General features: G+C 41.4%; 2 protein-coding genes across 2 annotated transcripts; both read right to left on the reverse strand.

The window, feature by feature from the left end:
• Positions 1-3413: 3413 nt before the first annotated feature.
• On the reverse strand, positions 3414-6320 carry LOC112560758. The gene is made up of 2 exons (XM_025232807.1): positions 6287-6320; positions 3414-4758 (listed from the first exon to the last, which is right to left on the reverse strand). Exon 2 carries the CDS (start codon positions 4742-4744, stop codon positions 4343-4345), a length of 402 nt encoding a protein of 133 aa, XP_025088592.1. The 5' UTR covers positions 4745-4758; positions 6287-6320; the 3' UTR covers positions 3414-4342.
• Positions 6321-7996: 1676 nt separating this feature from the next.
• Positions 7997-25739, reverse strand: LOC112559685 (sulfate transporter-like). Its single transcript, XM_025231019.1, is given in 20 exon segments — positions 7997-11938; positions 15173-15255; positions 16099-16229; positions 16561-16615; positions 16954-17016; positions 17019-17168; positions 17655-17813; positions 18354-18423; positions 18604-18710; positions 18810-18905; positions 19134-19211; positions 19617-19730; positions 21303-21450; positions 21765-21847; positions 22063-22218; positions 23443-23607; positions 23863-24149; positions 24781-24882; positions 25115-25379; positions 25632-25739. Coding segments are annotated over 19 exon segments (2418 nt in total). The 3' UTR covers positions 7997-11938; positions 15173-15174.
• Between the last annotated feature and the right edge of the window lie 391 nt (positions 25740-26130).

The raw sequence follows: 26130 nt of genomic DNA on the forward strand, positions 1-26130 counted from the left end.
GTTGTCATACATCAAAGGCTGACAGTAATATAACAGATGGCAGAGTAACCTGGCCCTGCACTAGTATAATACAGCCTCCTGCACCAGTGTAATGTGTACAACTGCTTGCACGGTATAATGTGTAAAACTGTATTACCAGCATAGCCTTAATCTAGTATGCACACCACTTTAACTACTACTCATTGTCTTCGAGGACTGTCGATCTATTGCAAAGATCTCTCATCGAGGACGCTCGATCCTCTCGCCTCACTCTTTCTCGTTTCAACGATGGTCCTGTCATCCCCACAGACCTATATATCATAGAAGTCTGTGGTCCTCCCTCTGACACATCATATCACACCTGTCCCACCAACAAGGGAGAGCAGCTACAGCACCTACTGACATATGCATTCTCTGTATTTATTGACATATTTTCATAGTCTGTGGAGTGCGGGCTGCAGGTGAGGCGGTTAAAACCAAAGGCGTCATCACCCCTCTCGCAGGTGAAGCATAAAAGGTGTCAGTACGATGTCCCACGCTCACCCAGCGCATAATCTCGTGACACCAGAGAGCTTAGGCAAAGAGAGGGTTCACTCGCGACCACAGATTATCTTTCGTAACGTGATGCTTAGAAACAACACGGCACAAGGCGATCGTCTGAGGCAAGGTGGGCAATTTTGTTCTGCAATTAACTGTCAGAACGCCAGGTTTAAATTAACCTCAAAAAAAAAAAAAAAGGTTCCACAATTTCCCAAAGGACGAAGAGAGGTAAGCTACGAATTTATTCTCAAATTACGATCCATAAGTGTACTGTAGTTGAGAGCAGTCTACTACAAGGCGTTTGCTCGATTTCTATGATTATTTAAACGACTTTACTGATTATACTGTGAAACGGTGTGATGAATTCTCACTTATATGATTACAAACCTATTTAAATTTGTTGTAGTATTTTTATTTAAGGCATTCGTCACTTGGGTGAGGTGTTATAAAAATATTTGTTATTAATATATTGAAAAAATATTACAACAGGTGCAAAATATGGATGAACTTTACGAGAAGGAAAGATTTTGACCATCTTACACCATCTGATGTATATGGAAAAGGATACTGTCTTTGTTCTGATCATTTCGAGGAAAGTCAGTACAACTGTCCAACCCAAAAAAAGTCTTGTCTGGAATGCAGTCCCCACAATTTTCTCCATTCCAAATCCACCATGCATGTTGATAACTTATGATTATTAGATAATAATATATTCCAATATATATTACTAAGCCATATTTTACCATTATGGGCCTTTGCGTCTGTCATATTTTATTTTTTTAATTAACATTTATCATGAGAGATCACTCTAACTGGCACATAAGGCTAATGATGATCATAGCTTGCACTGCAAAAGGTCTGTTTGAATGTGTGTGTGTTTGTACAGATTCTACATACAGATCAATTGGATATTTTGGCTACTGTTAACTCCTTTTCTTTATCCTAATAGGTGCGAAATCTGTAAATCACATTTCCATGTACCTGTATTTGTAGGTAACTTCTTCAAGAAAGCGACCAATGGACAGAATGTCCAAACCTACCTCTGCAAAGCAGCCCAGGAGTTCACAGAAACCTGTAGTCTTGCATGGTAATTGTTTTTAAATCATATAAATCTTCTTGCTATTTTTCATTCATTAAGAAAATATTTATAAGATGAGGGGTGATATTGTCCAGTACATTATAAGGCAGGGCTTCTGCTTACGCAAACAATTGCGTACTGTACGCATTAAAAGTTCGGAGGACCCCTTCAGTTTTCGTCGATGGGGTCCCCTTCAAATTTGGGCGAAGAACAGGGACCCCTTAAAAATCTGAAGAAGAATTTACCCCAAAGAATTTAGCCTTAGCAGAAGGCCTGAATTATAAGCATCTTTTTTACACATCTGTTTGCAGAGGAACAAGCAGATATTGCAGTTGAGCCTGCATGCTCTATAACTGTGCCAGATTCTCCTACAAAAGCTGAATTAAAGATGGAGGTCACAAATCTTATAGAAAAACTGAGCAGCCTGATGGAAGAGTAAGACAGTTAAGATATTAGAGTGTGTCTATTGTAAAAATATTGACCAGTTACTTCCTGGGAAAAAAGTTAAATCTCAGTTGATTCGACTTCTGTGGGAAGAGCTAAAAAGCATTGACCTCTGTTGTCCACTTGGTGAGTGTGATCTGAAAGGAAGTGTGATTAATCTATTTATCAATGTTCGCCTTCATTTTTCTCTTAAAGATAGCTCTGTGTCCTTTTTTGAAAAAGGAACAAAAAGAAATCGAAAAATGTTGAAGTTACATCATTTGTAACTTTTAAGCTAAAGTAATTTAAAATTATTTTAAATCAGTGTGAAAACCCTTTTGAGTATCTGCTTGCTGTATATTTCATAGTAAGCATAGCTGTTATCTTTGAATTGTCAATGTTCTTACAATAAGGGATATGAATGTATATAAATATATACATTATTATTAAAATTATAGTATTATGATTTGTTATTAATTATGATTATTATGATTTGTGTGAGAATTTATTGCCCATGCTTGTATGTAAACAGAAATCTATATGTCTCAGTATGTGAGCAAGTCTTCTGAATGTGGCTTGTTTATATTCATGTGTAATTCTGTTTTTAACTGCTTTTCTCATATTAATAAATTCTCATAAATTAGATTTTTATGGATTTTAAATAAATGCAAATTTGTGCTCATGGATGTGCTGTTTGAATTTATAAAAGTTATCCTTTTTAAATATAGTCAGCGATCATACTTGTATTAAAACTCTCCCAAACTACCCTCATCTAAGCAATTCTCATAAATAAAAGACACAAAATCTGTTCTTAGATAAAAGTCATTTCATATCGCAAACACATAGACATTTACTCCAAAGATAAACACTGCTAGCGCCGACTTTGTTTAGTAGTGCTTGATAGTAGCAACTGCGGCGTAGCATCACGTTTCGAAGGGACGCAACTCCGTCACTACTTTTCTTAACAAGTAAGGATAAAGGAGTGCACCCTCTCTACATCTAAGCTCTCTGATGACACCTCGTCAAAGGGATTCAACCCATGCATCTGTCCCCTGCCTCCCCATTCCCAACTCTTCAACTCACCAACGGGTGGGCGGGCAAGTCAGGGTGTCGTGCTTTTATGTCACACTTACCCCTTGATATGGTGACTGACTGCTCACAAAGCTGCTCAGCCGAGCATTTCGATAAATGGGACCATAGCAAGGTGTGTAGGAAATTTTGCTGTGAGTGCACGCACACACATCACATGCACGAGATGGAATTGGAACAGAAGGAGGTGGTCAGAGAGAAAAAGGAAGAAAGAGAGAGAGAACACAGCAAGTGAAAGTTGACATCACACTAAATAAACAAACTGACAACTTTTGCTTCACAACATGACCACAAAAGATCCGTGTAACTCAACACCACATACATGTTTTTATTTCGGGTTCTGCTGTCCAGGTTTCTTAACATTCAAATGAAAAGCCATACATGAGAATTATATTAACTACATTGCAGTGTGTAACATGTGACACATACAAGGAGAGTATCGAGCACAAAAAACAAAAGATACTAGAATATCGACACCAAGTATTACTGAAAAAGTGTCCGAGTACAGGCAATGCTCTTTCATTCCACAATGGATCTGTGAAAATGAAGGAGTGGTCAATTAACAGAGGAAGAGAAAAGAGCATAAAGTTCTGGACAGAGAAAAACTAAGCAAATGTAAAAATAATGCAATACTCCGTGTTCCTGAATACATGCTGCACTGTCGGCACTAGGTACACCAATACAAGCCCATCACAACTCTTAGTCAGTCCTAACAACAATGACAAGATGGGGTCCATCCGCTAAACTTTGTGAAATACCGACACTTCCTGGCTGTTATGATGGACAAAGCAAAGACATGAAAAAACTGGCAACAAGCAAAAGCAAACTTTCAGCGAGTTAAGCTATGATCAAAGCAGTCGACCGCAATCAACGGAAACGATTCTAAGATAGAATAAAATAACATGAACAAATCAGTAAACTAATCAAAAGGTAAGACATATGTTGAAAAGAGTTCTGTAAACAAGGGAAGGTCTCTAAGTTCTTTTACGAGAATCATAATAAGAAAATGAGTCAGAACCCAAGCAAACCTAAGGGACTAAAATATTGCTTTTGGGAGACAGACCTTCGTGTAGAGAAACAGGCTTCCATCTACTTAAAGAAAATAAAAAATAAATAATAAAAATACAATTTAGTAGGAGAGATTAATAATAAAATATGTAAGATTATACATTTCTATCTAAGCAAGCAAAACTTCATCACATTTAAATTTTGTGAAGGTGTTCAGTTCTTGCATTAGTAACCAAGGAGTTTGAAGTCATCTTGCAGACGTTCTACGGCTACCCGGACATCGGATCCTGGCACACTCTCATCTTTGTTTTCACCTATGATGACCGTCTGCGAGCACACGGCAATGACCATGGTTTTGTGTTGGTTGTCCGTGTCCTTGCCCTTCGCTATCAGCAGCCCGCTATCCATGTCCAAAATAATGACGGCCCACCTCTTGCCGCCCACCACCACGCCGAACTCATAACCGAACTGGTTCTTGCGGGCGAAGGCGTTGGCGATGGTCGCCACCTCGTCAGGCGAACAGTGGAAGTCAGGGGATGAGGCCAACACTTTCCCGCTCCTGTCATAGATGCCACACAGCTCCACCTTCTGTTCGATGAGTCGGTCTTTGAAGTCATTCCAAGACATGATTGAAGGTTAATCTGCAACAGTTTTATTTTTCCTTCAGGCACAACTGTCTCTGAAGCAATAAAAGCTCTTGTCAAATTCCCTCTATTTTTTGCTTACATTTCTTTTTTTTTTTTTTTTAAGTACAGTACCGAGTCACAGTCGGTGACTTCACTGACTGAAGCTCAGCATTAATAAAAGTTGAAATTCTCAAGTCAGAGTTTCTCCCAAATTCATTAGCACCGTACACTGGGGTGTGAAAATACATTGAAACGCATCAACATACATATCGACGCCTCTAAATTGTTAGTGAGCAGAAAATGTTTCTTCTTATTACTTGTCGATGCATGTATGGTGCTAAGTGAGCAGTCGAGGCATTATCATTGTGCCTGCGTGCACCACTCCCAGCTTGCTTACTCATGTACTGTGACTCTTCACACACCATTGCACACTGGGAATGAACCTGTCAGAACGTGTACAATCATGGGGCTGAACATTTAAATAGTTATGTCATGTGCTACTTGACACGTTTGCTCAACGCTTGACACATTTGTAGAATTAAATTATTCACTGCACGTTTTAAGTTTGATTACTGTAACTATTTTCAAGGGACACTACTGTGTATTAAATGCATTTTTTTAAGTTGTCTGAGAGGCACGCCAGATCCCATACACATCAAACTTCCCCCAGTCCACCCAGTCAGAATGGGACGACCTTCACCGTCCCCCAGACTACCACCCACCCTGTTCTCTCCAGTGCAAAGGGAAGCAACGCGTACCGAAACCGCTCATCAGCGTTTACCTCCCTTGTCATCAGTCAGGCTAGGGATTGGGGTCTGTCAAGTTTTGTGAACAGCATCGCTGCAGTTATACTCATTATAGCTTGAAAACTCAAAGACTACAGTAACAACTTCAATGATGTTAACCACGATGCTGCTTTAGTCATTCCTTGTTGCTTGAAAACTCAAAGACTACAGTAACAACTTCAATGATGATAACCACGATGCTGCTTTAGTCACCTCTTTGTTTTTGTGGCTAAAGTCTGGTGATTTTCGAAAACAAAACAGGAATTACTCGTTTCCGAAATGCTTTGCTCCTGTTACGAAACAAATGAATTCCTAGACAGCACGTAACACTATGCAGTTCATCTGCCATTGGCAGGGTGGACTATACATCGTCTCTCACATGAACTGGATAACAGACACATGGTAATTCAAGACAGTTACAACTGCTCTTTACAAAGGCTAGGTCTTAATTTAATAATACACAATATATATATAATTATATATAGAGGAATTTGAGCTGCATCATAAAATATTTCCTGAAACTCATTGACTTAGTAATTGACAACAATGACCTTACGAAATGACTTATTACTGAGCTGGTTGGCGTTTGGTGTCACGTGATGTGCAACTAAAGGTTAGAACCCTCCTGGAGGACCAACAACCTTAATTGGCGTTCAATGGCGCTAAGTGCTTATTTAAGTCTGAGGTTGTGAAAGGTTTGTTTCAATAGCAAAAGTTATTAAAAGGTCTTATTGTCTTAGTTTATGAAATAAAATTACCTTAGATAATGTGGACTTGCTCTTGTCCGCGAAGCTCCGGGTGTGAATGAGTGGAAGCTCCGGGTGCAGTGGAAGCTCAGGGTGCAGTGTACCCACTGTGCGGGTTTACAAGACCTGCGCCAAGGTTCACCAGGACTTCGAATCAAGGTTTAGATGAATAGGCAGGGTTCTATTTCTCCTAAGGTACAACCTGCTTTACATGGCTGTAGCCATGCGGAACGTTTGAACAAAGTAGGCTCCACCTTTCCTCCAAATTTAATCAGTGAAAATGGCGATGGGACCTGAGGAAAAATTTCACCCATGGATATTTTAACCTCAGCCCCACCACCCACATCTTCTTTTTTTCTGTGTGTGTGTGTGTATTTTTGTTTTTTCCCTCGAGTAAAATGACTAAAATTTTACTTCAAAAAGAATGTGAAATGTAACACTTCAGTAATGACAAAATAATAATGGTTAATATGTGTACACGTATACACATAGCTTTGCTCCAGTTTTATGAACTACAACAGTATGTAAACTACTCTATGACAATATGTATACAACTCTTTAACAATATGGAAGCTGTACTGATGTTTTAACTGTGAGCAATGTCTCGAATGAAATATTTTAAACGTGTGAAATATATTTTACTTTATATGTATTTCTGAAGACCCTACCACCAGGGTTCTGCTAAGGCTAAATTCTTTGGGGTCCAGGGACCCCTTCTTCAGATTTTAAGGGGTTCCTGTTCTTCGCCCAAATTTGAATGGAACCCATTGACAAAAATTGAAGGGGTCCTCCGAACTTTTAATGCGTACTGTACGCATATTTTGCGTAAGCAGAAGCCCTGCTACCACCTTTCACTTCTTTAACTTTAAGACGGTTGCGAAGAACCAGTTACCCGAGTCCTTATCCGGGTGACCAGGATTGTAGGGGTTAACCATTCGCTTGTCACCGCTACAGTGATGCGCTCTGGTTCGGATCTCCCTCGTGTCACTCTTTCTGTGACATCAGTTCTAAGGGTGGGGCGTCTCGGGTTCTCTCCGGGTACTTCTCACCTTCTGCACCGACAACTCTATCACTCCTGCGGCGTTTTAAATGGTCGAACTTTAAAAAGACACCTTTATAGTTATACACTTAGTCCCCTACTAACCCCTTTCAAATTACACACTTCGGTGCACACAAAGTTGTTTATTGTCGAGCTCAAAAGTAGTTTGTAATTTTTGCCTTCAATTTTAAAGTTAGTACGTAAGGATAGTTTTGCATGTAATTATAAACTATTATAAAATTTATTTTGGTGTACTTAAAGACGGTACAAGCACATGAAAAACAACCGCAAACTGTTGTTTATTTCGGTAAGTCCGAAGGAGAGCTGGTTGAACATGTAATCACTGTAATCGCAACACACGTCCGCCCAGTCCGACTGACGAATAAACAAACATACCAACAACTTCTTGTTTGTCAGTTGAGGACAATACTGTTATGTTGTGTGCTTGAAATATATCTGACCTGGCAATAACCAGTATTGTCATTTTGTTTGTATGTGTCTGGGTGGTGTGAGAGAGACAGAGAGAAAGAAAGGAAAGAAGAAGAGAGAGGAAGTAATAAGGAAAAGATCCTCAGACAACTTCGGAACATCCAACATCAACAAACGGATCTTTCTTGTCAATAAAATAATCGTTCCTGTCAATCAAGTCATCTCTCTTGAAGACCTCTCTCAGATGCCACAAATAAAACCTGCGTATTCATTTTATTCCTCCATATCAAAATCAAAATAGAACATTTCGGCTTTAGTCCCACACAGCCCCATAAATCAAAGAAACAATGTCAAAAATAAACTCAAATTCTAGACTACATAATGCCAGTGTAATATCGGTTACAATCAACAACTGTACAAGTTTGTATTCTCCTCATGAATTCAATTCACAGCCACATCATGAAGTTTGGTCATGTACATCAGTAAAGAATATTCAGCAGCTACATCAGTGAGGAGTATTCAGTAGATACATCAGTAGTAAGTCCACTCCGTCCTTTGCCCACAAAGAATAAAACAATTTCCTGTGTGACAGAGTTTCTGGAAGAAAGACCAGGTAATAAAGCAGCATCACTCGTCTGGTCCCCAGTAAGTCAAGCTGTGATGATGATCATCATCTAATGCCACCTATCAGCAGATAAATACACATACCATGCTTTGGATGGTTATAAGCAAGCAGTCAGCGAGTGTCATCTGGAAAAACAACTTTCAGACAGGACCAAAAGTAGAACATTGCAGTCTTATTAAACATGAGTACACGCATGGATACACGTACAAGTCACACACGAACGAATCTCATCAAACACAAACACACACATGTACACACACACACCATGCTCACGAGCATTACACACGGATACACAAGTACACACGCCGTTACCATAGGCACCGAACGGATGATTGTCAGATGCCGTGGGAGGGAGAGTTTAACCCGCATTGACATACCTGTTAATTAATTAATTAGTTATTTAATTAACGATGCCGTCAGGTGTTCAACAATGCAAAGTTTTGTTCAGAAGAAAACTTAAACTTTCTATAAATAAAACAGACTAGACTCTCCATCTTTCCTGAGCACAAATTAGCAAGAAACTACTCTGATCCATTTGTGGAGTTGCATGATCAACCGATCATCCCATTATTGAAAAAGAACATTCTGTGTTTCACTCATTCTAAGAAAAGATGCATAGTCTTTCTGTATCCGTGGTTCACGCCAAGGTAAGAAAGGTTCTTAAATCAACACGGGTTTGTTTTTTTATCAACATATATTTTAGTGAACTCAGAAAAACATCACTGTCAAGCGATTGGATTTCGTTCTCTTCGACAAGGACTCCCTTTTAAAGGCAAAAAGCGGTGGAAATCTGGTACAAAATCGTCTCTTTGCTATAAAAAGATTTTCTTACTTTCACCTGTACACCGCTCCTGAATTTTTTCCTGTTGTACAACCGTTACCACAAAGTGTTTTCGCCGAACTATTGTATCTTTGAAAGAAGGGAATCAGTGGATGTTGGCTTCATGGCCCTGGATGTGGGGACGATGCAAGCTCTAGAGAGTTCTTCCAGAATGTGGCCACTCACACTCACAGTATTCTGTGACCGCGTGTCTTGAAACCAGATGAAAAGAGGATTATTTTCAAGTAGATAAATCTTTGTTTTATTGGGATTGGTCTCGGGCTGTTGTCCGGTACAGCGGCTTCACATTTTCGAGACTTCGATTGCGTGAATCGCGTAGTATGGAACTAGTCAACCACATTCTTTCTTTTTTTGTTTCTTTTTGTTCCTCATTAACTGCAGACAGGATGTGACCTTTGTCTCCCAGAGTCAGCTGACATCACGTGTCGGAAGCACGTCACTGTTGTCCCATGATGACGTCATTGTCTCTTAACGCAGTAAACGACTTTAACGTATTTTTGTAGTCTCTCCTTCTCTCTCTCTCTCGAATTTAATGTGAATCCAAAGACAAAAGTCAGCAAAGTCTTAAAATTATAAATTGCATGTATCAAAATATACTGTTGTATACCGTCATCATCATTACAGTATAATTGATTGCGGTTACAATGGTAGACTATAGCCTGGCTATGCATATACATCGTAAACATACTATCTCACATACGTTCGCCTGGCTATCCCACAAACATCTGGCTATCCCACAGACGTGTGAGCCTGGCTTTCAAATATACATCTTTGCTGGACTATACCAAAGAGTTTTACTTGTCTTTGCCCTATACACCTGTGCCTGGCTGTCATACACACATCCTCACCTGTCTCACTCACACCTGGTAGCCTGGACAGTGAACACAACTTGGCGATCTCGCACACCTGATTCTGTACTTGCTCAGTCTTTGTGATTATTTGTCATAATCAGGCCAGCAAGATGTATTTACAGAAGTGTGCAAGTTTCTCTTGAAAAGCCACCAAGCGCACTGTCCGAACAAGGTGTTTCAATATTCTGATGTTGCATGATAGTGGCTCCCCATGTCAAATACAGTGCAGTTGTGACATTATAGTCTCTCTAAACATCCTGTTGAATCCTGATGCTATTTTACCAACATCACGGCAGCAGACGACCACTTAGACATCACTGAAGTACATATTATTTACAATATTGCAAAATCTTATTGGAAAATAATCTGCGAAGCAGCGGACAACATCAATGCCTGCTCTTAATTTAAGTGTTACTACATAGCACCACTTTACATGACTTTCTAATCATCCATCTGAAACTAACCAGAACTTAAACATAAAAAGAAAATACAGTAAACAGATTACTATTTGTTGAAGCCCATAATAAAACGCCGTGTACCTGTACACAACTACTACTAGTTACTGGTTACCTTGACAAACAATTTTATTTCCCACAAAACAAAGCCAGGTGGACATATAAACCACAACTACCCATTCTTAATTTTCCTTCCAGAAAATGGTAGCAAAAGTAATGATTTACGTGACATTAACATGATCCACTTTCAAAGTATTCAAGGAATTTGGAATGTGATGTCCAACAAAATTTGAAATTATTGAATAGTAAAAATAGTGCAGAACATTTTCACTTGGTATTGTTCTGATAGAATGATAACCATTAATGTTTTGCTTCTCAGTTCTGTCTGTTAAGTTCTCAGAAATGGAAACGTTAAGGGCCGCCAGACATAAAGATGGCTGAACAGGTAAATAAGATCATATAAAGAGAACTGAACAGGTAAATAAGATCACAAACACTCAAGACAGCTGAGCTAAACAGAGCTTTACTGTTCGTCTGAATGTGTGTGTGTGTGTGTCTTGTGTGTGTTTTGTGTGTATGTGTGTGTTTGTTTGTTTGTTTAGACAGTGACTAAGCAGTTCTGCTAGTTGTGACTTCCTGTAGACACCTGTGTAAACAAAAAGTTTATTCCTAAACACAGAATGAAATAATAAAGCACAGTATGAATGAGATCTTAGTCTTGAGGTTAGCTAGCTGGTCGTCCTCAGCAACTTGTGAATTAAGGCACAACTGGCTCCATCCGCTGTGAGTGAGTGCAGCTCACTAACACATACAGAGTAAGTTAGAGACTGCAGGCCACAGCCAGTGACAGTGACGATCACAGCCAGTGACAGTGACGTTCACAGTCAGCGGTTCTCGCTTCAGTTAGCATTCGTCCTCTCCGAAGACAACCAAGGCACTAAGTGGTAGCTAATTATGTTCAAGCACAAACAGTTGGATGTGATTCCTGGTTGAAGGATGCCTCAGGTACAGGCAGCTGGAAGTCCACCATTTGTCTGAACACAAGACACGTGAGGCTAGGACGTGCAACACTTGCCCTCCTCTCGCGCAAGTCTCGTCCTTTTCCAGTTTCACTTCCCCCAACCGTCACTGTACCTCCATCCCCCAGACGTGGATACACGTTTCTCAAGTGAAATGTAGTCAATTACAAGGGTGAGACCATGTGAATACTACATTAATATTTATAACATGATCTCTCTGTCTCTCGGCTCTTCAGAAGACGTTGAGTAGAAAGGTCACGTGACTGACGAATGAGATTATTGCTGGCCGTGCCCTCGGGAAGGTGAAGGCCATGGGCTGAAGTGTTCACTTGTTCCTGTGAAGTGGACGAGAGTGATCGTCCTGATCACCATCCCACAGCCGTCATCCTACATGTGGGTGATGTACTGCAACAACAGGCAAGAGCGTGAGGCCCCCAGTAAACAAACAAACACACAAACACTTCTTTGTCTAACATGTCACCAGTCATCAGGCATTTAAGTGAAGTGGTAAGACACTTAAGAGAAATATACATAATTAGCTATAATTGTTCTCTTTCTTTTTTTCTCTTTCTCTTTTTTATTTCTCTCTCTCTCTCGTGCTCTCTCAATCTGGCTCTCTCCTCTTTTCATATCTCTTGTGTACATTATCAAAACAATTATCTTTATACAAGTGACATAGGATAAAAAAAACGTACTGTTTAATAAATATATGCAATTAAAATTAAAATTAAAACAACAGCTATTTTGGTATAACAAATGACTATTGTGTTAGTTATTCATTTACAGAGTTGTAAACAAACAAATATATATGAGTATATAATGAGATAAAGAAACTATTCATTCTGGGTTATTTATAAACTACAGCACCTTTATTTACTAAAAGCGAAGTTATTTATAAACTTTGCGGTGAATGACATTTTACCAAAATTAGTCTATAAGGCGATTCTAGAATTATGACTAATACAACAAACCAAAGCCAATCTTAAAAAAAAAAAAAAAAAAAAAAAAAAAAAAAAAAAGACAGCGAAAACAAAGGAATTGACAGTAGGAACTACCATCACAGGGGAACAAGCAGCACCCAAGCTCCATCTACGAACAAGAATTTCCCGCAGTCAATGGTAAGGTTACAGGTACAAACAAAGTGAGAAAAAATGCAGGAATCCCCCAATAAGCAGATTAAGAGGCTGTTGTTTTAAACAATAATTATTTATTTTCTTATGTGCTCGATAAATTTAATTCTGCAAGTCGTACATTTCCTGTCCATTTATCTTTAATTAAAAATACAGTTGTCTAGACCTATACTTTGTATTCCACTACACATATTATATCTGTATAATGATATATACCAATGTACGAGAGATACATAGGAAACATGTTAAATTAACATTCAGGTTGCAGATCTTTTCAGTAGTAAGAAGGCAAAATATGACGAAGTGTGAATAAATGCATGTCCCAATATTTCTTGTGTACTCGACATGAAAATCTGTTAAAGTAGCATGATCATCATAGAGTCTGACTTTTCTAAGACATTGGTAGTCAGAGACAAACAGCCGACATACAGTGTGAATTACTGAGGAGTGATCTCTTCAACTCTTCTCAATACCTTGAAATTTGTTTACTCTTAACCTGTTATACATTAGGTCCAGGCACGCACACAAACAAATGTCCAGACGATTGCCAGGACTTGTCCACGGATACAGTCAGAGAAAGAGGAAGCAGACACCAAAGGTCTAGCCGGGAAGATGACATTTTTCTTTGTAACAATCTCTAGAGCTCATAAGTTTATTCTAGGTGTGGCAGGGAAGAAGGCAAGGTAAACAGAGAAATGCTCATATCCACGAAGAATACAACAGAATTGTGTTTAAAACTTAAAACAGGATTTTTTTGAAAAGATTCATTTGAGAAAGATATATTCTGCAACAAAATGTGTGTTCAGAGAGAACAAAGGAGGATATCATGACAGGTGAGATCCAGGTTTCAAGCATGTCACACGTAGAATTCTGGAAAAGTTTCTAGCAAGGTAAACATGAGGAATAAAGATGCCGCCAGGTGTACACAAGACAAGAAAACGTCTCCTCAGTCGGAGAAATCTGTTGAAATTCATTAAAAATATTTCAGAAAATGGTTAACGCTTGCTTAAACAGGAATGTCAATGAAATTCTTCTCTGCTGACATTAAGGACAACCTACAATATTGACACTGAAGCTATACAGACATTGACTCTGTTGCTTGACAACGAAATACTAAGCATGATGGTAGAGTTGCGAGGAGTGAACGGATATGAGACTGGCCACAACTAAGGGATCATTTCAGTCCTTTAATTCCAGAACACTTGGCAGGACGGCAACATCTGAAGGGAGTCTTAATCACGTGACTACATGACAACAACAATACCGACATGTTGTTAGAGGTGTGATGAGCGTGTACACTCATCATATTGTTTGATGTATGACAATGTCAATGCCACACACACAACTACACCATCTCTTCACAACTCCACTAACAAATTGTTCTTGCAAGAAAATTATATTCTTAATTTGTCTTTTTTTTTTAGGCCTTTTGCCCCTCCTGGATTTGTTTTTACGTGGTGGGGGTGCTAGCCCTACGCCCAACCCTCCTCCTTTTTCAGCCGGGCTTGGGACCGTCCTTGGCGGAGGGCAGCCAGCCCTGTAAACAGATGTCACGTGCAGAGAAAGAACAGCATGCCCGAGACGAGAAATGAACTCAGGGCAGCCAACCTTCCCTGTATTGGTGACAGGAGCTAACCGTTGTGCCACCGGGCCGCCTTCTTAATTTGACTAGTTTAGTTTTTTTTTTATTATTATTGATGGTGACTGAGACTTAATTTAGACATTACTGTCGTTTCCGGTGTTCTGAAAGTGAAATAATGACTGAGAGACCAGCAGACTAAGACATTGATAAAGACACACTGGGATGATGGGATGGCAGCAAAGCAAACAAAATAAGACTAATCAAGAAAGCTAATATTCTACAATATTGCTGCTTCTTTACAAACTAACATGCTGATAAAAAGCAGCAATACAAAAGAATCTGTCATGCGGAAAATGGTTTTAAAAACAGTCTACCAAACACTAAACTCATAGCATTCCAGAGAAAGAAACAAAACTGGAGCCGCCATGTTACCATCAAAGTCTAAAAAAAATAATTTTTTTTTTTTTTGGGGGGGTAAGGACTGTTAAAAATAATTTTTAAAATACATCATTATCGAAAAGAAAAAATGAAAAGTCTACATTTTTAGGGGCGAGGAGGGCTATGGTAAGGACTGTTAAATATAATTTTAAAAATGCTTCGTTATCAGAAAGAAAAAAAAAGACAAATTCCACAGACTATTAAGCTACCAAGAGCTGAGGTAATACAGAGGTCGTGAGTTTCTGTTAAAATTATTTCCCGTTACTTTTAACACTTTACACATCAAAAGTTAAGCTGAAGCAACATTATGAGGAGCAGCAGACCACGTGGTCACATTGAACTCAAAATACAAGCAAAACTTGCTGCAGGGGTGGAAGATGTTTAACCCAAGGAAAGCGGGCTGGAGTGTCTGTGGAATTCAGAAAGAAGGGATCAGACTCAGGCCCCAGTGGAGTTTAAAAACAAAGTTTGGCTGCAGCGCGCGCTCACGGTTAAACTTGGTGACTTTCAACCCTCGTCAGCAGCTGGTCATGTGCCGTGGCCTCAGGATCCGAGTTGGTGTGCTTAGAATTCTGAAAAAATGTTTCTCTCAAGTGAATTGAGTGCTGGATGACCAGCACAAGTCTTGACACTAGCTTGGGATGAAACAAAATGTAAACACGAATAGTTGTCTACTAATTGTAAAGCCAGCAGCAAGTGAACACTCGAGTCTCATCATAGCGCCTATGTTCAAGTTATTCAAGCTCTAGTAAAGACTCTTCAAGCATTAGTAGGGATGAATGAGATCGAAATGAAAAACTGTCCGTCATAATCCCTCATAAAGCCCAAACTTTATATTCATAAGCCTAAAGGTGTTGAATAATCAATCAATCAATCAATTAATCATCCAATCAATCATCAATCCTCTGTGTCGGGAGGCGACAATGGACCTCAATCTGATGATGCTCTAAGAGCTGTCTCTAATTATAGAATAATAACGATTACAAAATATATATCCCGACACACATCTATGGGAACAAGTGAAGAGTTGACTACAAACAATGGGCTAAAGATAAACGAGTAAAAACAATCAACACAATAATAAAGGAATGTGAGTACAAGTTACATGTCATCGCATTTGTGCTTTCCAAAATGATATGTTTATAGTGTTTGTCCTCTATTGTAGATAAAGTGAACCAAAAGCAGACGATAAATGGAGGTGACAGTCCCCAGCATCTCTTGTATCCCTCGGGAACTGATGTCAGCATGTAAATCATACCTTTTACACCTGTTAAACTGTGCGCTCGCTATTTATTATATATCATGCTTGTTATTGTTAAGAACCTTCAGAAGCCGAGCTCCACATCGTCCATGTGTATGGGTTAGTGTTTAGAAGTACAGTACAGAAGTACAGGTGGTTGGTATCGAAGTCTTACCATTTCCTCTAAGTGTTTGTCTTTGCGTTGGTCCTCTTGTGCCGCCTGCACGGCGTCGTACACAGTGAGGTAGATGCTGGGCGCGTGCTTGGCGGTGACCTCCGCGCCCTCTAGTGCCCGCCACACTTCGTCTGCAAGTGTGCAAAGTTCAGGTGACATCAGGCAACATATTTACATAACATAAAATAGAGCATCACAGCCATGAATATCCTTCCCCCACAATCATGGAATGTTCAACGTGGAGCAAAAAGCATCTCACCAAATGGTTTTGAGTTTTATGTCTTCTACCTCCTGTAGTTTCACCTCTTTCATCTCCTGCAGTTTTATCTCTTTTATCTTCTGCAGTTTTATCTCTTATTCTTCCTAAATCCTACAGCTAAAGAATATATCTCTATTCATTGGAGCAGTGTTCGTGTTGCAAGAGATCAGACAGACCACGTAAGGCAACAAGCCAAGACTTACCCCTCACTCCTCCCAGATATACAGTGATGCCCACACCTTTATAGTCATCGATCATCTGCAGATGAAACACAAAGCAAATCTTGGAGTCAGCCATGCATGCGTGCCGAGCTGGTGAGTCAGGAACCCATCAGATGCAACTTTACACTTTATATCATGCTTACACTGTAAGTATCATTCATACTGTTACTGTTCGCACAGTTTATATTGTTCTTTGTTCGCTAGTCCCGACCTGTTGTTCTTCCATCTCCTCCTTTTTCTCCTCACCCCTCATTCTTTTCCCTTTTCTTGTGCTCTGACCTTTAACCCGCCATCCCATTTGTCACGCTGTCCCCTGCTCTACCCTCCCTCCCCTCTTCCCATCTCTTTTCTTTGAGTTCATCACGTGACCAGTACCTGCTTCAGTACTTTGGCTCCGACATTGTCCACAAAGGGGATGCTGCTGCAGTCGATGATGAGGTAGTGGAAGGGGCGGGGGTCTCGAGGCTCTGGGCGGGTGTCGAACCGTTCATCGTCTTGACGCCGTTGCTACTGTCGTGGTTGGCTGCTCCGGGGCCCACGATCTCCAGCTCCACCACCATGGAGGGGTCCACGATAACATCCTGCGCGTTCTGACGGTTAGGAACAACTTTGATGCTTGATGGCCACAGCAAGCTAGACTTTAGCTCTTGAATTTAATTGCTAATAGGCTAAAAGCATGGAGTCTCTACTCAACAAGTCTTCTATCTTATGAAGGGGATCTGAATTTCAATAAGAGTCAGAGCCAAACCTTTACAAAGAGTTGTGCACTAAAGAACTTGTCTCTGAAAGCATCACCCTTCATACTTTTGTGTAGGATCGGGAGTACACAATAATGTAAATAAGACAGCTGCCCAAGAACTACTTACACCATAAGTAAGAGAATGTTATCGTCAGTAGCAAGGAGGTCCACATTTCATTACATTTTTCCAACAACTTGTCCCCCTCTTATGCTTTCAGCGAGAAGAGAAACTTTAGACAGAAGTTCTATCACATGTGGTTCTTGACCAGCTTGACCATTATTTGAAGCATCCATTCTCAGTGCTAGAGATGCTCTGTGATCAAAGGAAGCCGCTTACCTGCACCTTGGTACTGCGCTGAATCCTCTTGAGCGCTTTGCGAAGCTTCTCTGGGTGAGCCCCTGTGGTGCGGTAAACATTCTTCATGAAGAGGTCGCCATTGGCGTAGTACAGAGGTGTGTTGTACGTCACCACTCTTATGTCAGAACGAGACTCAGTCTGAAACACATTCCTCGCAATCACGAAAGAGAAAGTCACATTCACAAACAGGTCATGAGCCACTTTGATTGGATTATAGTGGAAAAGTTGAATGCCAGACAGTCTGAAATGGTTAGCAATCGTACAGCTTTGCCCTAAACTACAGATTCATCAGTAGTCTCCTCCTAAGACAGACCTTACATCAGTCTATATCCTCACACGTAAAAACATCGCTCCGATCACTGATCATAAACACCAATGTCAGCCCCATACCAAGCCATGCAACATGTCTGGCCACGGAAGTGTATAGGTGGACTGATGACTGCCGAGACCAACGCGAAGTTCCCTGCTGTTAGTCTCGGCGAGCCTAAACAATGAATGTGACTAAACCGGAAGCTTTGTACACACCTGCCTCGTTCTAGAAGTTAAGCTGAAGCGTGGCTAACCCGCAAGCTTTGTATATACCCGGGCTCTTTTTAGGAAAAAAAATTGTCTGCAAGCAGTCCAGTAATACAAGTTCGTGGTCTGACAGGCATCAACAGTGACAGAGAGTTCCAGTACCTTATCGTACAGCTTCGACGACTTGTAGATGTCGGTGTCGACAAGATTTTCCACCGTTTTGACAGAAGTCCTGAAACAGCAATGTAACAATTTATTTATTTGAATTCTAGAGTCTGTTGGACCCCAGACTAATTGGCAAGTAAAAAAAGTGTTAAACTAATACACGTACAGTTGTGAAGAAAACAAATGACACTGTGGGCAAGCGAGACAATCAGTGTGACAGAGATAATCACAGGAAAAAAAAACTTACATCTGGGACCGAACGACGACAGTGAAGAAGGAGAAGACGATGCCGATATACAGCCCGAGGTCTACGTTGAGGACAACCACTGACAGGAAGGTTACAATCCAGATGACCTGCATTACAACAACACGAGTGTCAGGGTAACAGTCTCTGGCTATTTATATATAAAAAACTTTTCAACTTCACTGACAAGAATGGAGGGAAGGACTTACACAGTCGTACGGAGATACTCTGTACATCTTCTTCAGCTCCAACACTTGCAGGAACATGGAGCGCAGCGCCACCATGATGATAGCTGACAGACAGCACTGCAGCACAGAGTGACATGTCATGTTATGCCACTGACAATCACCAATGTTACCAGAACATGTCAGCCTCATAGCGACACAGATACAAGCTCGTATGCACGAGAAAGGGTTAATTTCCGCTCATTTCAGTCTTTGTACAAAATGTTCAAACTATTAACAGACAAGCACATCAGGGGAAATCATCTTGACGAGAGGGGCAGGGGAGCTAACTGGGCTTGAGGAACTCACGCTTGGAAGTTCTTTGAAGAGAGGGCCGATGAAAAGGATGACGACAAGCACAAGGAGAGCAGACACCAGGCTGGCCAACTGTCAATCAAGTCAAAATCATTATTATTATTATTGAGCATGATATTCACATAAGCGAATTCGAATTATTATAAAACTGGCTAGTCTACCTAAATGACTAAGGTGGTTTTGCATTATTAAAAGGTCAAAACCAAGAAATGGTTTCTGCCGACAGTTAGGCCAGTGGATGTTGGAAACAACCGGAAGTTGAATTAGTTTTCAAGACCCTCAGGTGATTACGCACACAAAACCCTGACTTGCTTTACACATCAAAGTCGGTCAACTTGCCCACAATTCTTTAGTTACCTACATGAGAAAGTCTCACGATAATTATATTGCATGTTACATATTCGTTGATACTTGCGAACACCTGAGTGATACTTGATAGTGAAACTCTGTCACCTGTCTCTGACACTCTCCACTCACCTGAGTGCGGCCACCCGCTGCATCCTGCACCGAGCTCCTGGAGACGGAGGCGGCGATGGGGTAACAGGAGAAGAAGGAGCCGAAGAAAGTACCGGCACCGTAACCTATCAGCTCCTGCAATACAAACAGCATCGTAACCTGTTATCTCCTGCAAGATGGTTATCGTTCTGTTTATTTATTCAGCGCCTACACGCGAAGATGGACTCAAGGCGCTATATACACGCATGCACCAACAATGAAGGTGAAAGAACGTACCGTGTGTATGCATGTCACTGTTTTCACACACACACACACGCACACACACACACGCACACATTCCTGGTGAGGAACCAGGGTAATGACTGCTTTTCAACAGTTCCCGGAGCACCGACATCCGTCGGCTCTCGCATCCTGACTCGGGATGTGGTTCAGTACCCGGGGTGGGTTCTACCATTCACCCCACAACACAGTCCCCCAGGGCGCAGTCACGGAGAGGATGGGGTTGGGGGTCGCTAGAATGGCCTTCTGTTGCTTTTGTTAAGTGATGAATAATGTTAGAGGAAAATATCATTTTCATCGAATTATATTTGCCAACATCTTTCTCTACTGGTAGGCTGACCTCACCACGTGAGTTTCTCAGTCCATGTGTTACAGCTTAGCAACATGCCAACAGATATGTCACAGTCCTGTCTGTGGTATTTATATGTCACAGTCACGCCTGGTGAGGTCTGTAGGCGGGAGGGCTGGGAAACCTGAGTCATAAGCTTATTACCTCTACTGTTATGTGGAAGAGAGGAATGTCACACGTGATTCACATTCATCTAGGTTATACTGTTCGTTTGTTATCAAAAATCGTTCTTTACAGATCGACTGGCATTGTCTTTTGTCAAATAACTGTTAAATGTTTTTACTGCATGTTGCCTCGCAGTGTTTGTCTTTCCACAACATATCCTTGCGCCGGTCCTGTCAGTACACCTGCACCGGCCTTGACAGTGTGAGGTCACGACCTGTACAGGTACGGTGAGGTCATCCTCCACAGGTATGCGGTGCGGCACCTGCATAATGAGCGACGGCAACGCGTATGCAGGGGACATAACTGTGTTGCAATAATCTGTCAGAAGCAAATCCTTTTGGTAGAGAGTCGATGACAGACACGCGATCTGCTGTTAATGGCGATAACACGACGACGATAACAACTTCAAATAAGAGTGTCACGTCCTTGTGACACACCCAGTCAATGCATAAAGAAGCTGAATTTATAAAAGATGCAAAACAACAGTTAAAGATTCGATTTCTTGCGCATGTATTTTTACATTTTACAAAACAAACGTACAGATTAAAAAAGTATAATTTCCGTTTATTGTTGATTTCGTAATGCCTTAAATTTATTAAAAGCAAATAATCCAGTCTCTAAAAGAACTATAAATAAATAATAAAAACAATGAAATATAACAACAAAATTATAGGATTAAAAACTAAATAAATGTTTATAAGCAGATCTTTGGGAACACAAAAGGACAAAGTAAAGTTAACTTAAATGTTTATCACTGAAGGAAAGATCAAACATCGCGACGACGACCACTGCCGTTAGAAGCGACTCAGCCTTCAGTAGCTGATGACCTGTACCCGTTTCACTAGACTATGAAGAGATCAGGAATGACAACTCTCTCTAACGGGTACATCAACCCTAGGTCCCCCTCCACTGACCTTGTTGGCGTCGATGTCGTAGTGGTGTTTCTTGGCCATCAGCGCCGCCAGCGACACGGACTGTGCGAAGGCCACGATGCCCACCACCACGCTCTGGAAGCCGTAGTTGTTGACGTTGGTGAAGGAAGGCACTGACGGTGCAGGCAGGCTATGAGAAACCAGTATGTCTCATCACTGTCATGTCTACATGAGGCAGGTCTAGCTTGATTTTCTGGTTAATATCTTTCAGTGCAGACTGACTATCTCATTATCTGACTCCCTCCTTTACTCACTCACTCGCTCACTCACATTCTCCCTCAATCCCTCTTTGATTACTGTCATAACTCAGCTGTTGGAAGTTGTTGAAGCCTAATACCGCATTTATTTTGTACGATTGCATGTTAAGTTTGCTTTATAGACATGAAGTTGCGAATCCTAACGACCAGCCTGAGAAGAATGAGTTTTGACAAATTTGCTGCTTACCCTGCAGGAATGTATCCTACAGTGCGGATGCCCCACATGCTGCGGAAGTTTCCATACTGGCTGGCCAGTGTTCCAGCTATGACCTTTGACACACAAATAACAGACCTCAAAAAGTATTCTAAAGACTCAAGCCATTCAACAGATTCCCATAATTTAGTAGACATGTCACTCGGCAGACTCGTGTCTTGCAGAAGACAAATTATTTACAGGACTAGCATCATGGCTACACACCCCTTCCTGCTCCCCATCCTCACACCACAAACACCCTGTCTCCACCCAAAAGTCAGCCGCCACTCACCACAATGAGTTCCACTGGGATGGGTATCCGACACTTGGCCTTGATGCGACTGTTGACATGTTCTTTGACGACGTAGATAAAGATAATGCAGATAAGTGTGATGACCAGCTCGGCGATGTTGGTTTTGGCGATGACTTTAAATACAGCAATATACGTCTGGGAAACAAATACAAATCTTATTTTATCTAACTACAATTTAAATACAGCAAGTCAGTCTGTAAACTGTTTGACATAGATAATTCATAATTTCGTGTCATTGTGTTACTGCCTTTTGCCGGCAGGTGTAAACTTAGAACACCTGCAGTACCTGGGTGTCGCGGAGTCCACTCATGTTTCATAAAAATGAACGAGAGTATGAGTAGCGATACCTTAGTTTCTAAGTTCTCAACTGACATTTTTTCTGCTCGAATAAACGGTTTCAAAGTCATGACCCTCACCTGAATTTACAAAAGGTGAAGTTAACTTTAAGTGTAGCTTCTTATCAGACCTACCCGGTTAGTGAAACATATCAGGCTTACACGACTCATTTCACATCACTTATTAATTTCTCTTAAATAAAAATGGAAGGAAGCACGTGAATCTGTTTAAATTACGATTTCCTCGTTTAATCAAATCTCCGTTTGGGCTCGAACCCGTGTGTGACGTCATAACCGGTGACTGTTACCCAGTCACGTGGTGCTACAGAAGCAGGAAGCTGAAGTCATCTCTAGAAACGGATTTCAAATTCAACTTTTTAATCGACTGACCGGCGACACAATGTTAAGGTCCACACAGTGAATAACAAGAAAGCGATCATCAAACTGTGTGACCCTGTGGGTAGGTCTTTAAAGTTTCATTGAAAGCCGCCTACAGGCATCTTAGCTTCTCAGCTCTCAACTGACATTTTTTCTCCTTGAATACACGTTGTAACCTGACCTAAACTTACTAATGACAGATAACTATAAGTGATTCCTCTTATCAGAGCAGTTCCTTGGTCTCAAAGGTTTCAAGCAGGTACACAGCCCCTGGTCACGTGTTCATAGCACTTACCTGGCCTCTTGCTGCGAGTGAGTTGGTGAGAGACGGTTTCAACATTAAATCTTACCCTGGGTTTATCTTTCTGAAATAAAACCTCGCGCACGTTTGTGTGTGTGTGTGTGTGTGTCTTTGTGTGTGAGTGTATTTGTGTTTGTGTGTGCACGTGTATGTGCGTGTGAATGTGTGTGTGTGTTTCAAAAGAGAAAGGTGACGAGGATAGATGAATGGTGTGTCAATCATTTTATGGAAAGTGGCGTTCAGCACCATCATCTATCATCTATTTTCCCAAAACGACAGGTGAGAAGCGAGAAGCAAGTGATTTCTAAAGAACCTTGACCTGCAGTCAAGGGTCACTGCACTCACCTCGCCGACCTGAAAGTTGCCTTCAAACCGCGGGATCTTGACCCCCAGGGCGTACTTCACCTGCGAGGTAAAGACGTGCACCGCAGCCCCCGTGGTGAAGCCCGACACCAGGGCATCCCCCATGTATGTTGTCAGAAAGCCGATACGACACAGGCCCATGGCGATCTGGTAGAGAAATACTTCCGGGTTAAAGGTCGCGCTGACGCTAATACGCACTATAAATTTGTTCGTTATGCTAGGCGATTCTTTCGTTCGTTTCTTTGTATTTTTCACAGAAGTTTTTATTTGTTTCAACGTTTTTAAATATAATATACGTTTGTCAAGATTTGTTTATTCTTTCGCTATAGATAAAAAGACATATGTAGGTGTACAGTTATTAATAAAAGATGGAGGGGAGGCTGGACATTTCCCGTCATTCACCTGCGCCAGGCCCGTGATGAAGGCCACGGTTGTCGCGATCTTAATGCGGAAAACCTCTTCCTCCGCGTCGTATCCAGTCGTCGTCGCTGCCTTGGTGGTGGTGGTGGCGTTACCGTCCAGTGCAGCGAAGACAGTGGACATTATAGGCGCCGCAGTCGTGGTGGTTGTTGCGTTCATCTCCACGGCGGGTATAACGGATCGTCCTGCCTTCCAGGCTTCGGTTTCCTGGGCAACGATGGCGCCAGTCATCAAGCTGACCACAGCCACGGTGCCTGCACACATAGTGTCTTCAGTAAGAGGGCGCTACTAGGGCTTTGCTTTGTCATTGTCATTGTCATTGCTTGCAGTAAACAACAGGTCGATGTAAACCTACGGGTTCGTCTTGGCCTTACGGTCTTAAAGACACTTTTCTCGGAGCCAGCTTTTTCATCAGACGGGGACGAGGGTGGGGTTTCTATACTTACACTCCCCATAGCTACCCCTTCAACAGCTGGGTCAACTGCGAGAACTTTGCTGCGTCACAGGGGTATCGAACCTGCCAGTATACCCATATCCTGTCTTGTTTAACTGAATACAGAGAAAGTGGAGTGACTTGCATTGAAGAACAAGTCAGTCAGTGTCATAGTAATCTTAATTAATGAAAATAATGTAAAGAGCATGTCTAGTCTCTAAACGTAGTTTGATTGGTCATGTAAACTTTTATACACAGTTTGATTGGCCAGTCCAAACGATGGGTTATGGCTTCGGCACTTGAAGTTCACTGTGTTTTCATTCGGTCTATTACTCTCCAAACATCGAGAACCACGAGGATTTGTGTACTGTGTTCTTGATGCACAACTAGTGCGCTAAGGACTTGACATACTGAAGGTCTGATATGAAGAGGATTTGTTAACAAAGGCGGTCTGATTACCCATGGACACCTGCGCGAGGTCCCGAACAGGAAGTAGATGATGACTGGAAAGAAGGACATGTAGAGACCCACCACCGGGGGCAGCTCCGCTAGCATGGCGTAGGCCATCCCTGCAACACGACCACAATTATATTCTTACATTTACAAGTCCAAGAGGTCCATTTGAATGACAAGGGACATAAACATAAAATACAATAGACTCGCGGTTTAGTGTTTACCATTTCACCGGTCACTTTACCCGCCATCATTACTGAATGTTTATCAGTGGAGATGTAAACAAGTGTTTTGTGTTTTACACATCTTCCTATCTTCCAACATTCAGCAGAAAAAGAAATCACTGACCTTGAGGCAGCTGCATGATGCCCACCGTTAAACCGGAAATGAGGTCATTGATGAGGTCGCTCCGCCATTGGTACTTGCGGAACATGCGCAGAAAGGAAAAACACTCATGCACGTCCGTTTGGCGCGTTCTTTGTCGCAGTAGCAAGCTCGCCCTAGCTTCTCTTTCAGGCTCTCTAGCTTGGGCTTGGGTGGCGCTGGGGGCTGGAAACATTAGAGAGTAGATGCCAATGTTACAGGTCATCACACAGGCTGTGTATATGTAGCTCTAACCCAGTATAAATATATATAGATAATGTAATGAACTGTCTTAACGATAGTAACTACTGTAATCGACTCCATAAGCTGTTATTGTCGCGTTACTAATTGAATACTAATTCTTAAGTTATGCTTGCTTCGCCGAGCGACTTGCTAACTTGTGTGTATGTGTGCGTGCTTGCTTGTGTGTATTGTATGGTGAAGGAACGTAGGGTACAATTATCCCAAAAAAATTACTAAAGTAAAGAAAATGATGAAGTACCTTCAAGAACTGGTCTCGTAAAGCGGACATGCGATAGACAGGTCGGTTGACCTGTATGCTGGGTGTTTCTGAGATCTTAACCTCATTGTGCAAGGACCCGTCTTCCATCGTGACCACGGATCGGCAAGTGAGTCCCTGTAGAGAGGTAGCTGACCCCTCTAGATACCAACTTTCTGTCAGAAAATTGGAAGACCTAGGCGAAGCTTCTAGATGCCGACGTCTTTCACTATGTGCGATCTCTGGGCGTCCTGGCTGGCTCTCTGGACGGCCGCTGTGGTCAGACGCTGGACAGCACGCAGTCTCTGTAACAAAGGCCGCATTACAGTGGTGTCACTGAATCTTGATTCACTCATTATTCTATTATTTAGAAATTACAGGGTAGGAATATCTTACTACGCAGACTTCTATTGAAGTTTACTGCCTGCGCGTATTTTGCGAATTATGGATAATTTCTTAATGGAGGGTTTTAGCTAGCAACATTCAGAAATTAATGTTTATA

This window comes from Pomacea canaliculata, linkage group LG3 (assembly GCF_003073045.1).
Source record: "Pomacea canaliculata isolate SZHN2017 linkage group LG3, ASM307304v1, whole genome shotgun sequence".
Classification (NCBI taxonomy): Eukaryota; Metazoa; Mollusca; class Gastropoda; order Architaenioglossa; family Ampullariidae; genus Pomacea; species Pomacea canaliculata.

Bases quoted from the DNA above. Each gene is read 5' to 3' on its own strand.
- LOC112560758 (XM_025232807.1), bottom strand. From the start codon at position 4,744: ATGTCTTGGAATGACTTCAAAGACCGACTCATCGAACAGAAGGTGGAG.